Source organism: Vombatus ursinus, unplaced genomic scaffold (genome assembly GCF_900497805.2).
Source record: "Vombatus ursinus unplaced genomic scaffold, bare-nosed wombat genome assembly UNPS02014789.1, whole genome shotgun sequence".
In the NCBI taxonomy this organism is placed as follows: domain Eukaryota; kingdom Metazoa; phylum Chordata; class Mammalia; order Diprotodontia; family Vombatidae; genus Vombatus; species Vombatus ursinus.
This window is the reverse complement of record NW_020954567.1, coordinates 4,238,442-4,254,490: the sequence shown is the minus strand read 5'-3', so window position 1 is coordinate 4,254,490 and position 16,049 is coordinate 4,238,442. Positions and strand designations below refer to the sequence as shown.

Here is a 16,049-nt window from a genome sequence, read left to right as displayed (position 1 = left end):
CCCATGTATGAGGATAAGGAGATCAAGGGCTATGTTTCAGGAAGAAGGTCAGTTTGGTTGGACCACAATGTATATGAAGGGGCATAATAGTAAGATGGAAAGATAGGCTGAAACTAAAGTTTTACATGCCAAATGGAGGAGTACATACATACATACATATATACATACATACATACATACACATATGCATATGCGTATACATATACATATAAACACACATCTATATATGTATATATATAGAAGAATGTATATAGAGGTATGTGTATATATGCATATGTATATGTGTATGTATATACGTATGCATGTATGTATATATATAATCCTAGAGGTAATTGGGAGTCAGTCATCATGTCATAGGCAAATCTGGATGTGATGCTCACAGGCCAGGAGAATTTCTTCCTCCTGGCTTATACGAAAAACTGTTTGTGGAGAATATTGCAAGAGGGGCCTACTACTGTGCCCAAGAGGGGAAGAGGAAAACTTCAGAGGAGGAACCTGGACAATTCCATTGAAACTGTGCCTTCACATAGTGGGCACTTAATGAATATTTGTTGAACTGAATATCCTTTTTAACTTGAGCTTATCCACTGGCTCTCTGTGGAGACAATGGCTTCTCATTTTCATCTTCTTCTTTTTTGTTGTAATTATTTGTGATTGTGATATCAGAATTTTGATCTTGAGAGAATACTCTTCTATATATGATTGTTTCCCTTTTAATATTTTCTTTTTGGGGGTGCCCCTGGGGTACAGCAGTCCTCTGGTCGACCATGTAAGGTTGACGTGCAATTTAACACTTTTGTTGGTGATTGGAACGAAACAATAGATGGTATCATTATTAAATTTACAGATGACATCTGTCTTTTCTCTGAATTCTTTTCAACTTCTTCTAAAGTCTAGACTGTGTGTCAAACTGTGTTTCACATTCCTCTCTTTATCTAGAAATCTAAGATGACATGATCCCATTATTTCGAAGTTCCCATGGGTTTTACTTTCCAACCATTTCTTCCTTTTTATCCAGAATAATAGTTTTCATTCTCTTTCCTCCTTTTTATATAGAATAACAGTTTCTGTCATCTTCTCTGCTTTTTGAAAGTTAAACTTCATCAGTTAAAGATTTGTTAGATGATTTTCTTTTAATGGAGTTCAACTGTAAGTTGATGTCTGTATGGTTCAAATTCCCTAACTTAACGGCATCCTACCACTGTGCCAATCTGTTCCAAGATCTGTTCCAAGAACTTGCCATCCATTTTCTATATCTGGACTGGCAGTCTGTATACTCCCAACACAACATCACTTTGGTTTGTCTCTCCTTTTATCCTAAAACAAATACTACCGACCAGACTCCCCATTTCTTAGCCAGCTTTCCATTTCTCATTTTCTCCTTCATTTTCTAAAGTCTTTAGTTGGCAAGAGTTATGAAAACACCACCTGTGTGCTCTTGAGTTTGTTACTCTCTTGCTTAGACTTTCATAACACCCAGAGAGTCTTTCTCTTTCTGGATTAATCCTGGTGGTATCAGCCCATTCATCTTCTCCAGCAAGGAAATTAATTTACATTTGATACATAAATAGTTATCAATTATCTCCGGTAGAAACGAATGGTCTTGATTAGGCACTGTGACAATTCCTTAGTTTTATGGGACTGCTAAATGTCAAACTTGGGGTCCTCTGTGGTTTCCCTCTAATTGCTCCCAACCTTCTTTGTTACCTCAAAATATTTGAGGACCTCTGAGTTTTCAAGGCTAGTTTTTCCAAGTTATGGCCATCATTCATTAGAACCTTTCTGCCAAACCCTAATGCTTGGAATCAACAACCATCTTGCTGAAAAGTTCTAAATTCAGAGCTCTGTCACACTCAGCATCACAGATTGAGATCTGAAAGGATCTTAATGATCACTGAGCCTAACCCTTTCCTTTCGTAGAGAAGGAAATTGAGACTGTAAGAGGCAAAAAGTCTTCTTCACAGCCACATATGTCATTAAATATTGGAGCTAGAACTCAAATTCAAATGGGTCCTCTTGCTCCATGTCCATCACTCCCACTCCTTTCCACTATGTCATACTTCACTTTTATCTTTCCTCCAACCACTCATTGGCTGGCTTCATGTGTCTTTGGTGCTTTCTAAATTCCATGATCTAGGGCTTAATAAATATTTGTTGAGTGACCTGAATGAACAAAGAACCGATTTCTAGGGAAGGAACTAACTTGTCTGATATCTGTCTCCGGATCTGTCATGTCTTACATTCTATTGATTTTTTTTCTGCCCCAAAGGTCTTGAGTAGGAAAGAAAATATTTAATTTTTTTTGAACAGTTGGAGAATTTCAATGACTCCAATTAGGGAGTTTGCTTTTTTAAAAAGAAAAATGTACCATAGAGTTCAAGTTCTTTCCTTAAAGAGGGATGGAAAAATTGCCTTAAGCACCCAGACACTCTGACTGATGCAGATTTTGTGTTTGTTGTGTGCCTATTTTGTGCAAGATCTAAACTACTAATTCAATAAAATAACAATTATATATGAAGGATAGTCAATTACCAGAGTAAATTTTCATTTTTCATAGGCATTATGTATTTATAATGAACCTGTTACTGGATACCCTCATTACTTTTAATATGTAGTGCTCAGAGTTTCTACAATATAAAGTTAATAATACTTTTGTTTCTGAAATAAAATATTTTTAAGATATTTAAGTTCTTTGTTATTGATTTCCTATAATATTTGAGAATTTATACATTCTTTGAGCTACTCTTTTCAGCTCATTGAAATATGAATGAAATGAATGAAACATTCAGCTTGGAGTGTAATAACCAGGGTGATTGGGAGTTTGCCTCAGGGGACTGAAATTTAGAGTATGTAAAAATTTAATGCATGAGATTTTTGGGGGCGAGATTGTTGAGTTCAGAATAAAAATTAAATAAAAATGTTTATAAAATGCTAAGCTCTACCAGTGACATAGAAGTGAGAATAGTAACTAATTTTCCTTACCTCTTTAAATTATTTCTTGTGTTACCTTCATATCAAGAATTATGAAGTTGACTCGAGGTAACATTTCATGTGCTAATCTTGAGTGCCAAAAATTATTAGTTATAACTTTAGCAGATTTATAGGTATTTTTAGTTAGCAAAGGTATTAGGACTCTTGGGGATACTATAAATTTGTCAAGAGTCAAGGACTGTGTCTTTATGTAATGGATAGTTTGAGACTTGGCGTCAGGAAGGCCTAGGTTCAAATCCTGTTTCAGTCATTTACTAGATGTGTGACCCTGGGCAAGTCACTCAAACTCTTTGAGGCTCAGTCTTCGCAACAGCAAAATTTGATCAATAATAACAGTCCTCTCACAGGGTTATTGAAAGGATTAAATGAGATACTATCTATAAAACATTTTATAAATCTTAAATGTTATCTAAATGTAATCTATGATAATAATGGTTGTGTAACTGTCATGTTAATTCTGTGATGGTAATAATAGCTTATGTTTCTATAGTACTTTAAAGTTTATCTAGCACTTTAATTGCAACAACTCTATGAGGTTGTTAATGAAATTAATATTACTCTCATTTTCTAGATTAGGAAACAGGTTTAGAGAGGTTAAGTGATGTAAATGAAGAACAACAAAACTTATAAGTATTAGTGTAGGGATTTAAATTCAAGTCTCTCCAGACCATCTTCAGTTATGCCAAGTCAGCTGCCAAAGGGTGTACACAGGGAGTAGATACTTGGTCAATGGCACACAAAGTGGATACTTGGTCATTCTACTGCCTAAATGACAATGTTGTAGTCTTCCAGCCCATATTTGTCAATAACATAGGGCAGCTAGGTGGCACAATGGATAAAGTGCCAGGCCTGAAGTCAGGAAGACTCAGCTTCCTGAGTTCAAATCTGGTCTCAGACTCTCAGACACTTATTAGCTGTGTGATCCTGGGCAAGTTTTTTAACCCTGTTTGCCTCAGTTCCTCATCTGTAAAAATGCATTGCAGAAGGAAATGGCAAACCACTCCAGCGTCTCTGCCAAGAAAACCCCAAATGGGGTCATGACGAATCAGGCATGACTGAAAAGACTGAACAATAATAATAATCAACATCATTCCAGTGACCCTTACCAGATCTTGAGCAATTTAAAAAAGAGGCTATGTGGTCAAAGAGAAAAGAGAATTAAATCTAGTGTCAAAGGACTTCATGTCCAAGTTTAACTCTACCACTTATTACCTAGGACATTACACAATTCACTTACGTGCCCTCTGCCTCAGTTTCACCCTTTGCAAAATGAAGGGGTTGGGCTAAATGGCCTCTGAGGATGCTGTTGGTTTCAAATCATTCTTCAGGCTTTAAAAATGAGACTGATTGCTTCAGGAGGTAAGGGTTCCCCTTCACCTATCTCCAGGCAGAAGCTGAATGACCACTTGATTAGGTTGTAGGAGGGATTCTTGTTCAGATATTTGTTGGATGAAATGGTCACAAAGGTCTATTTTAAATATGAGATCCTGAATTCTATGAAAAGTTAGGCACATAAGGGGAAAGCTATTATCCTATTGTGAAAAGATAGGTAAGCAGATAGATGGACAGACAGATAGATAGCATTTATTAAGTACTTATGTGCCAGGCATTGTACTAAATTCTGAGGATACAAATACGAGCAAAAAGAAAACTACAGTCTCTGTCTTCAAGGATCTCATATTCTAATGGAGGAAGATGACACAAAAAAGGAACTGGAAATCTAGAAGAGACAAGTGCAAAATTCTGGAGAGTTAAGAGCAGAGCTAGGAGAGAACTGAGCACTGATGAACTTGAAGGATTCCCTTGAATAGTGGTTCCAAGCAGGGACTCATCAATTAGAAGAGAGGGCTACAGGGGCAGAAGGCTGCTGAGGTGGAAGTGGAAAAGACTGGAGGATCAGGAGCAGAAAAAGAAGAACCCAGAGGCAAAATGACTGACTGAAAACCACTCCTGAGCTTGCAGAAAGCCCAAGAAGAGACCTCGAGGCTTTTGACGCATTTTCCCCGACATAGTAACACTATATTCTGGCAGTTTTATTCAGGTGTGAGAGGCAGTGTGGGGTGGTAGAGCATTAGGCTTGATATTGGGAAACCTGAATACTATTCCCAGCTCTGCCATTGATCAGCTTTAGGCTCAGTTTCCTTATCTGTAAAATGGAAATCATAGCTCTGCAAAGTTGTGGGAATCAAATAAGAAAAACATGTAAAGGATGATGTAATGTTAAAACACTGTATAATTTTAAACTGGTCTCTTTTTGGATTTCATTATTTGCTTGTTTTTTAGATTTATTGAGTATTATAATAGGGAGGACCTCAGGGGGCATCTAGTCCAACTCCGTCATTTAACAGAACCAGGGCCCAGAGAGCAGAAATTATTTTCCTAAAGTCAAGAAGTAACAGGATTAGTGGCAGGGTTGAGACTAAAACTGGAACTTGAACTTCCTATTTCAAGTCAAGAGCTCTTGTCTTTTCATCACAATGCTTCTCTAGACCAGGGCTTCTTAAACTTTTTTCACTTGTGACTCTTTTTTGGCATTTCAACAGTTTGTTGGTATTGTTTTGCCTGAGGACATGCACAGTGCAAAGTACACATGCTGTGTGTTCAGAACCAAGGCTGCAGTGAAGTTGTATGATGCAACATGGAGCAAGTGTTGCCAGAAACACCTCAGATTCATTATGCATTTGATTTCGAATTAATTTTGGGTCATTCTGCATTCAGAAACCTTTTACTATTGCCAAATGGGGTCCCATATGGGGTCACAACCCACAATTTAAGGAACAGTGCCCAAACTTTAGTGCTTTAGTGCTATGTAATGCATGAAGAACAGACATTATAGGCCCAAAGGCCCAAGAAGGATTTCTGATTCAAGAGAAAAACTAGCAAATATAAAATCCCATTTGGCTTTTAAATCCCTTTGCAACTTGGCCTCACCCTACCTTTTCAGTCTTTTTACCCTGTCTTTCTCTCCATATAATCTGTGATCTGGTGATTCTGGCCTTCCTACTGTTCCAGCACACAACACTTCATCCTCTGATTTCCACAGCTTTTCCATGAGAATCACCCATGAATGGAATGTTCTCCTTTCTCATCTCTCCCTCATGACTTCCCTGGCTTCCTTCAAGACTCAACTCAGATCTTATCTTCTTCAGGAGGCTTTTTCAATTCACTTCTTGCAGCCAGGTGGTACAGTGGATAGAGATCTGGATTTGGAGTCAGGAAGACCTGAACTCAAATCTGACCTCAGACAATTACTAGCTGTGTGACTCTGGGCAACTGCCTCGATCTCCTCAAATGAAAATAAGGGTAGTAATAACACCTGCATCCAGGGTTGTTGTAATAATATTTGTAAAGCCCTTAGGATGGTACCTGGTACATAGTAGATACTTAATGAATGCTTGTTTTCTTCCTTCCTTCTCTTCCTTCCTTCCCTCACTTTCTTTCCTTCGTTCTTTCCTTCCTTCCTGCCTACTTATCTACCTGCCTGCCTGCCAGTTCCTTTCCTCTGATAGTAAGCTCTCAATAAATACATGTTGTTTTTGTTGTTATTATTGTTATTGTCATTGTTCTTGTTGTTGTTGATGATGATGAATTAGAAAGAGAGTCAGACTTTGGGAAGAGTTGGATTTTGTTACTGTAGTTGCTTTAACTTCTATGACATCAATTTCTTTCAGTCTTCAAACAGTATTGTGTACATGCAGCATCAACGGTCCATCAGGTAAAAACAGCCTCCTAAACCAAAAATGGCTTTTCCTTGGATATTGACATTCTGTCCTTAAAAGTTCCAGACTCTGAATAACATAGCCTCATGCTTTGTCTTTTATTCTACCACAGCTCAATGTCATGAACAATGTCAGAAGCTCGGATGATGTCAAGCCCTTGCCAGGACTTCAAGGGATGGGAACCATGAGCTACCCATCCACTAGCCCGGGCTCCCTTACCAAACACATCTGTGCCATCTGTGGAGACAGATCCTCAGGTATAAGCCTTGACCTGAATATTCTCCTAGCTGTCATTGAGTCGTGGTGGTTCATGGGAAGAATTTGAGAAAATGGAGGAATTGGGGGCTGCTGTGCCACTGCAGGCCTAGTTATTTTGCAGCTAACTAAAATGGGCAAGAAGATCCTCCTGGAAATGTTGGCTCATGAGTCCAGACGTTAAAATTCATGCCACTAAATTTTAACCTTGTGGTTGCTTTTTTAACTCCTTTAGTTTAGAAGTAGTCATTTCCCTGACCATCAAGAAGTGAATGGATTCTTCTTATTCTTAATTGTATTTTCTAAAGAAATTTGCAAGGCAAAATACTTTAGAAGCCAACTAGAAATCCTAGGAGCTTAGGAAAATAGTACTTTGGGTAATAAACAAGGGAGAGAATCAACAGATCTCTGTTACCTCTGGAAATTGTACTTAGAATCCTAACCTCATGGATATTGCTTGGCTAGTTTAGTGGAGGTCAACCCATCCTTTTGGTCTTTTCGCAGGTTCATTTCACTGCTAAAGAATATAGACCACTACCACAAGGTACAAAATGAAACTCTTAGGGAGGAGAAAATAGTTCAAATTAAGAGTTCCTACTTTGTCATTGTTGCCTTAACAACTGTAACTAATCCATAAGATTATTTGTTATTTGCTTTTGCTCTGTAAATTCTCTAAGTCTATGACTAGAATGAAATTGAATCCTCTGGAGAATTTCTATACTCTCTGGGAAATTTTGATGGGAGTATGCATGTATATATGCATATATGCATACACACATGTATATGTATACATGTATACATGTATATATTGTATCACACACATGTGTATATGTAGATGTATGTCTGTATACATATGTGTATGTATAAATAGGTTTTATATATACATATGTGTGTATACATCGCATATACACATATCATACAAACATATGTGTGTATACATATATATGCTATAGCCAGGTTCTAACTGGACCTGACATAACTAAGGCTTTTTTCATGATCAGCGTGACCACTTCAAACTCTCCCCACTTTCCATTCCCCCAACAATTGATTTTTATTTTGGATTCTATATAGCTAACACAGCTAATAATGGCTGACCACAGATGCGAATTAGTTCATAGAAGAGATCTATGAAGACATTAGAATAACTAGTTAGAATTTGGGATGGGGCTGACCTAGTTGAGGTGTGGAATGTTTACAACTTCTAGCACCTAGAGAAGTAGAAGTAGAAGTCTTTCTAAGACTTTTGCTTACCCAACTCAGTGTGCTGATTGAGATGAGGGGGAAAAGGGAGTGCTCTTCTATCTGAAATGAATAGGTGTCAAAGTGGTACAGTGGAATAAGTGGAGTCAGAGCACCTGAATACAAATCCTGACCTTGGGCAATTTATTGAACTCTTCTGTGGCCTTAGCTTCTTTATAAGGGATTGGATTAGATGACTCCTCTGGTCCTTTCTAGCACAAATCTATGATCTTATGGTTTGCATTGAGTTTGACCATCTGAGTTGGTTAGTGTTGGAAATAACAAGCCAGTCACAGATCTGACTGCATTTGGTGCTTTCTTTATAATGTGCACATGCTTTCTCTTAGCAGTTAAGACCAGCAGGCTAAACTCTAACAGACTTAGGTGGAGTTTGGTGAAGCACGGAAGTGAGGCACACATTACTCTATAATTACAAGGTGGTCAATAGATGGTATGACTCTCTTTAACAAAACCCTACATTTTGGAAATATGTACTTACAAATAAATAAATGCAAATTTCTTTTTTCCCCTTTTTTCTTCCCTCCCCCCCACCCCACCCTAGAAATGGCTATCATGAGACACAAATAGGTATATACATGTAAAATTATTCTACGCGTACTTCTATTTATCAGTTCTTTCTCTGGATACAGATAGCATCTTTCTTCAAGTCCTTTATTTTTAATTTGAGTATTTATAATAGTAAAAATGACTTAGTCACTCAAAGTCATTTTTTTTTTTTAGGCAATTGGAGTTAAGTGACTCACCCAGGGTCACACAGCTAGTGTCAAGTGTTTGGTCTGAGGCTGGATTCGAACTCAAGTCCTCCTGACTTCAGGGCCAGTGCTCTATCCACTGCCTCATCTAGCTGCCCCTTTTTTGTTTTTGTTTTTTAATTTTTTTATTTTTAATTTTATTTTTTATTATTATTTTATTTTATTATTTTATTTTTTATTTTATTTTTTTTTATCTCAAAGTCATTCTTAAAACAATATTGCTATTACTGTACACAACATTCTCTTGGTTCTGCTCGTTTTCCTCTTCACTATTCCATGCAAGTCTTTCCATGCCTTTGTAAGATCATTGAGCTCATAGTTTTTATAGTACAGTAGTATTCCATCACAACTATACACCACAACTTTTTCAACTATTCCCCAATTGATGGGGGACCCTGCAATTTCCAGTTCTTTGCCACCAGAAAGAAAGCTTCTATAAACACATTCAAAGCTATAATTACTATTTCTGAATTTCCCTCCATCTTATTTTATTCACTATTTTCTTTCTCAGTTTCTATTTTTACCCTATCCCTGTTACCTTATCTTCTCCCCCACCCTCCCATTCTCCATCCCACCCACCCCTCCAAGAATCCTTCCCTACCCTCACCCCCCACCTTCCCAATCCAATCCATGCATCCCTCAGATCTGCCTCAGACACTTATTAGCTGTGTGACCTTGGGCAAGTCACTTAACCCTGTTTGCCTCAGCTTCCTTATCTGGAAAATAAGTTAGAGAAGGAGATGGCAAACCACTCTAGTATCTTTGCCAAGAAAACCCCAAATGGGGTCAAGAAGAGTCAGACATGACTGAAACAACTGAACAACAACCATCTGACAAATGAGGAACCAGACTCAGAATGAAACTAAGTTACTTGAAATACTAAGGGTCTAAGGCAGGATTTGAATTCATGTCTTCCTGACTCCTATCTAGCACTCTATCCACTACAACTAGCCACCTCCTTATTTAGAACCCTCACTCCTTTTCCAGCAAAACACTTCCTGTGTGCCATATAATGACTTGCATTTACCTATTTCAGTGTAACAAATTGTCTCAGTTTACCATCATTTACCTCTTCATTGTCTTCAGGATGATTCTGAAATAAAGGGTTGATTTGATAAACTCAAAAAAAACCTCCACAAATAAACAAAGAAGCAATGTTTACTGAGAATACTGTTCTTAAGTGGAATTGTGATCTCATTGACCTGGATATTCCCTCCAGTGACAGAAGCCATCTAGGCCTGCCCATTTTGTGTAATGACTGTCCATTTCCTACCACAAGTCCATCACATGGAGTCATCTCACCTAGCAGTATGGTCCAATAATTCATTAATCATTGGACAAGGATCTCCCATCCAGAGTACTGATAGTCAAGTTAAACTCGATACATAAAACTGTGTGATTCTTAGCACCCATTGCTGTGTTTTCTGCCAGTCTGTCCCACTACTGCAAAAGCAGAAGCAGGTACAACAGGTCAAGGGCCATGTTATATTTTTCTTTATTTCTTAGGTTGCTACAGACAAAGAATTCATCCCCAAATGCCCAGCTCCTGATAATGAGCCTCTCTGTGCTTAGTTAGGCTGATCCTCAGGAAGCAGACTTGGTCTGTTGTTTAGACTCTTCTCAAAGCTTTTCCATAGTAGTACAAGTCAGCTAGCTCTTAAGGGTACTGTCATGTTATGTGGTGGCATTGGAGCTAGACTCTGTGGAGAAAGTGATTATTGAAATTTAAGTATTATATATATGTAAATATGCATGTATACACACATACACATATACATACATACATATGCATATACAACAGAATGATTGGTCACAACCTCCTTTTAAATAATAAGCTTTCCTAGTTTGTTTACAATTCAATTTAAAGGAATGAAATTTACACGATAATTTCTTGATAGCAAATGTTGTATCATAAGTTGCTCTTGTAATAGAGATCAGAAACCTTACTAGACGTGTAAGGGACCCAGCTAGGGTTTTCAGCGATGAAAAGAGCATTCTTACCCATCCCATATTCTATATTCCTATTCCCTCATTGCCTAAATTATTCTTTTCAGACTTTAGTTTTGGGCTGTAGGGGTGGGATAAGCATATGGGAGAGTGATGTTGGGCTTCAAAGAGTCCTCTAACTCTGACAAAGAACATTTTTTATGACTTTCTCATGTAACTTTATAACTTTCTTTCCCCTGAAAGCTCCCTTCTGTGACCATCACTCAAGCACTTGTGAAATGTCTTTTTGGGAATGGCTTCAGGGAGCCCAATGGACCTGTCCTCCCTTAACTGGCATGTTGTTGCTATCAAAACATTCCTACCAAAAGCATTCAGACCCAGTCACTGAATTGGAATTTTTCACAATCATAATCTTTGAACTGCAGACTGAGGACATTCTATATTGTGGAATGGAAACTCTGGGGAGTTTATTCAGCCATGGCATGTAGGTACTCATGAATGCCTGTGTCTCTTTAAGAGAAACAGTGCTGAGGCTAATAACATTAAATTTTGCATTCTTAGAATTCACAAAATTCTTCCCAAGAAGATAAAACTGCTTGTTTATTCTTCTTCTCTGCACAGGAAATGAGTATAATCAACTTACAGCTAACTGCAAGTGGCTCATCCACTTGGTGGATATCTCTTGCCAATATTTATTCTTAGGATGACTTACCGTTATCACCCACCACGATACCAGGCCACCAACACTGGTTTGTCGGCAAGTGTGTGCTGAGGGGCTATAAGCTCATTTTAATCTTAGTCTAAAAATCCAGGATTAGATGTATAGATATATAGTAAACTAAGCCATATAGCACATTATTCAGAGCCAAACACAAGTGCCTTATGGGTTATCTTCTGTTTTGCATTATCCAAGTCATTACCTTTGTCACATGATAGCAGCTCATGAAATACTTGTTGATCCCCACCCACTCCCATAAATAATTAAGAATTGACCACATTGCATATTTAGTGAGGGGCACAGAAAACAAGTTTATTATCAGACTAGCCATGTGATGGGAGGATTATGCAGGATCAAGCAGAACAGCGTCCCTCAGACACATATGTCATATCTGAAGATTGAACACAGTGCTATTGTTTAAACATCCGCCACTGGCCTTGTTACCAACAGGGGAGAATTATAGCATCACAGAATATGAGAGTGAAAACAGCAGATTCATGAACTGAATTTCTCTTTATACTTTTACAGTGAAACATAGTCATTTGTTAGTTTAATAAGATAGTATTGGCCAAAACTAGGTCCTCTAGTTTCTGTGAAATACAAGATAAGCACATATTTGAACACTTTCATTTCCATATGTAATAAAGAGAGATATTATATTTAGAATGTGATTGATTTTTACAATAAAAATAGACACAGAATCCTAATTAATGGATCTACTTATTATCCTTTCCTGTGAGTTACACAAACAAGGGTCATCACAAACTTTGGCCCTGCATTATTTACTTTGTTTTCTGAGATCAACCATATATATCTAGCCTCTTTTTCAACCACTATTTATTTCTTGGTTCTTAATTAAACTCTTAGCATAGTGCCTGGCACATAGTAGGTGTGTATATGTGTATTGTATTGTGTATTGTACATATGTATTGTGTATAGTATTGATTGGTTGATCATGTCCAGGCAAGGTCTCCAGCCATGCTAGAAGAAACCTAAGGGAAACATTTGAATGCAAAGTCATAGTTAATCTCTAAACTTTCTTCTTTTTGGATCAGGGAAGCACTATGGGGTATACAGTTGTGAAGGTTGTAAAGGATTCTTCAAGAGGACCATAAGGAAAGACCTCATCTACACATGCCGAGATAACAAGGACTGCCTCATTGATAAGCGCCAACGGAACCGCTGCCAATACTGTCGCTATCAGAAGTGCCTTGTCATGGGTATGAAGAGGGAAGGTAAGGACAGATCGTCTTACTGAAAAGTAGAGCTTATGCTTATCTAGCATTCAACACATATGAGCTACAGACCAAGGTCATCAATCCTACTGAAATCAACTAATAGAATTAAGCAATACCCCAAGGTATGGCTAGTAGACACAGGGAAGAGAAGGAAGAAAGGAAATAATAATAAGAAAAGGCAAGAATGTAGAAAGAATATTATTAAGTACTTAGAATGTGTAAAGCACAAAGACAAAATTAAAGCTGTTCCGGTGGTGGTGTAGGTGCATACAACGTGTACACTGATACAAGGTAATATGAGGAAAGAGAGGATGCTAACAATTGTGAGGATCGCTAAAGCTCCACTGAGGAAAAAGCACCTGTTCTGAATCGTGGAAGAAAACAGAGATTCTGGTAAGGAAGACAAAGGAGTGTTGAGGAGGACACATATTCCAGGCAAGGGAGGTAGCAAGTAGGTGGGAGATGGAATTCCAAGGTCAGGGGACAGATGAAATATAAGTTGCATGAAGGGGAATAATTTGAAATAATGCTGGAAAAGTAGAGGAATAAAAAGTGGAGACCCTTAACAGGTGGGGAAATTTGTATTTGTATTTTATACTAATGGCAGTAAGGAACTGCTGGAATTTATTGAGTAAGGGAATGACATGGCCAGACCTCCTCTTAAGGAAAAGCACTTTGTCAGCTTTCTGGGAGAAGGATCGGTGTGTGGAGAGACTTGAGGCAGGAAGACTGGGCAGGAAGCTATTGCAGTAGTCTGGGCAAGAGCTGATCAGAGTATGAATTAAAGTGGTGTCTGTGTGAATGGAGAGAAGGGGACAGATATGAGTGGTGGTTGGGGGACAAAGAGGGAAGTATTGTGGAAGTAAAATGGACAGGACTTGGCAGCTAATAGGATGCCTGGGGTAAGGGAAGGGGAGCTGTCTGAGCAGACTCCATGGTTTCAAGCCTGGATGACTGGGAAAATGGGGATTTGATTTGTGGTCCACTCGGTTTAACTGAATTATTGAATACTGAGAGGCCCAACCACTACCATTGGGCAGTAAAAAGAAAGTATCATGTATAGCTAGTTTCTAGGGAATTAGAAGGGAAAAAAACACAGGAAAGATCCCCCACTTCTTTGAAAGACAAAGAACAAAAATCTCCTCTATTGAACTCTTATAGACAAAGTGGAATAGAGTAATTTAAGTATTCATGTGGGGAACGCAATGAATGTAGCAGGGCAAGAAATCTTACCTCTTTGCTGCTCAGCCAACGCTTTTGCTGTAAGGGGTAGTCTAGTTTGTAGATGCTGGACAAGGGAGACTGTCAGTTCCAGGAGGAAAGAGATCATAAGCTGTTTCAATATTGTACCTCTCGCAATGACCAGTGCAGAACTCTGCTCCCAGCATGCTGGAAGAACCAGTTCCTGGCACACAGTAGGTACATTTCAAATGCTTGTTGACCTGACTTAAAGAAGTAGATTCAAATCCTAATTCTGACACATGCTATCTCTATGACCATGGACCATGGACCACCAGACCTTTCCTAACTTCAGTTACCCTCATCTTTAAGATAGGGAAAATTCTAACACCTACCTCATAGGGTTGTTGGGAAGATCAAATGAGATTTTACATACATAAACATATATACATATACATACACATATGTGTATATATATGTATGGATACACATACATATACACATATACACTAGGGTTAGCTAGATGGCACAGTAGATAGAGTGCTGATCCTGAAGTCAGGAAGAACTGAGTTCAAATTCGGCCTCAGACACTTACTAGGTGTGTGACCCTGGGCAAGTCGTTTAACCATGTTTTCCTCAGTTCCTCATTGATAAAATAAGTTGGAGAAAGAAATGGCAAACCAGTTCAGTATCTTTGCCAAGAAACCTCTGATGGAGTTATGAAAAATTGGATATGACTGAAATTACTAAACAACAATACATACACACATATGTATACATGATAACATATATTGCTTTACAAACCTTAAAGTGTTATATTAATGGTATTTAATCGTTATTTTATTTGCTATTAAGAACAAGTGTAGAAAGAACAACAAGCTCCTTAAGGCTCTGATGCAAGAAAACCCATAGATAAGACAAAGGAAAGAGGAGATGCTATTCTTAGCTTTTCCAGGATAAAACTCCCAACTCCTTAAGTGTGTCCTCATAGAGCTAATTTCCCATCTGTCCCATCATTTGGATTAGTCTTCTCCAGGCTTACTCTCCAACATCTTTTTTTTTTTTAATTGCACAACCAGAATTAGACTCACTCAATCCTCCAATTTAAGGGGTAGACAAAATCCACAAGCAGAAATAATTTCTCAAAAGTGGGTAGTAGCTCATCATTTAACTCTTCTGGGCATAGTTTCCTGTCTGCAAGAACATCAGTGTAAGAACAGCAGCAGAAGAAGGCATAAAAATTGTTTCCTCCACGTATGAAGCATGTATACAATATTACTTTGGGCTAGTAAAGAGTGAGTCATGAATGGAGATGGGAGCATTAATGAAATATTTTTTAATACACAGAAGAAAACAAAAGAATTTCAGAAGGGGACAGACTGGACAAGTTTAATACTAATTTGTTAAATTTAATATACACTTCTTGTTTTTATGTATTGAAATATTTCTATTTGTTTGTAACTGTTAAGTTCATAACAACAACAACCAAAAAGAAACCTCTAAATGTTTCTTGATCTGGTAAAGCCTGTTCTCAGGTTTCCATTCTCTGATGTGCTCAGGAGCTGTGGACAAGCACATGTAAGTCCCATGTACTTCTCCCTCAAGAGAGCCATTCCCCAATCCTGGGGGAGAAGACTGAGCACACACAGGTTGGTTCTTTGGTACTCTGGCATGCCCTTTGAACAGGTAAAGGTGAAGAGGAGTCCAAAAAGGGCCAGAACTACCTTTTGCTCTTCATTATACGTCAGCACAAAGGGGCAGTTTTTGCTACAGGAATCCCAGCTAGCTAACCATCATAGTAAATTCTGAATTACCCTCTTAACCAAAGCACAATGTCCATACAGTGGTTGGGTGGGATGTGAAGGAGAAGTGGGCAGAGATATGCTTAAACTGATCAGACAGACTTGACCTCCAGTCTTCCTTCCTTCCTTCCTCCCTCCCTCCCTTTCTTTCTTTCCTTCCTTCCTTCCTTCCTTCCTTCCTTCCTTCC

General features: G+C 38.2%; 1 protein-coding gene across 1 annotated transcript in view; it reads left to right on the top strand.

Moving 5' to 3' along the window:
• Window positions 1-16,049, top strand: part of RXRG (retinoid X receptor gamma) — a 90,479-nt gene that overhangs the window by 53,064 nt on the left and 21,366 nt on the right. Inside the window, exons 3-4 of the mRNA XM_027868519.1 lie at window positions 6,823-6,967; window positions 12,698-12,877. Of these exons, the coding sequence (XP_027724320.1) occupies window positions 6,823-6,967; window positions 12,698-12,877 (325 nt within the window). The remainder of the gene's footprint in view (window positions 1-6,822; window positions 6,968-12,697; window positions 12,878-16,049) is intronic.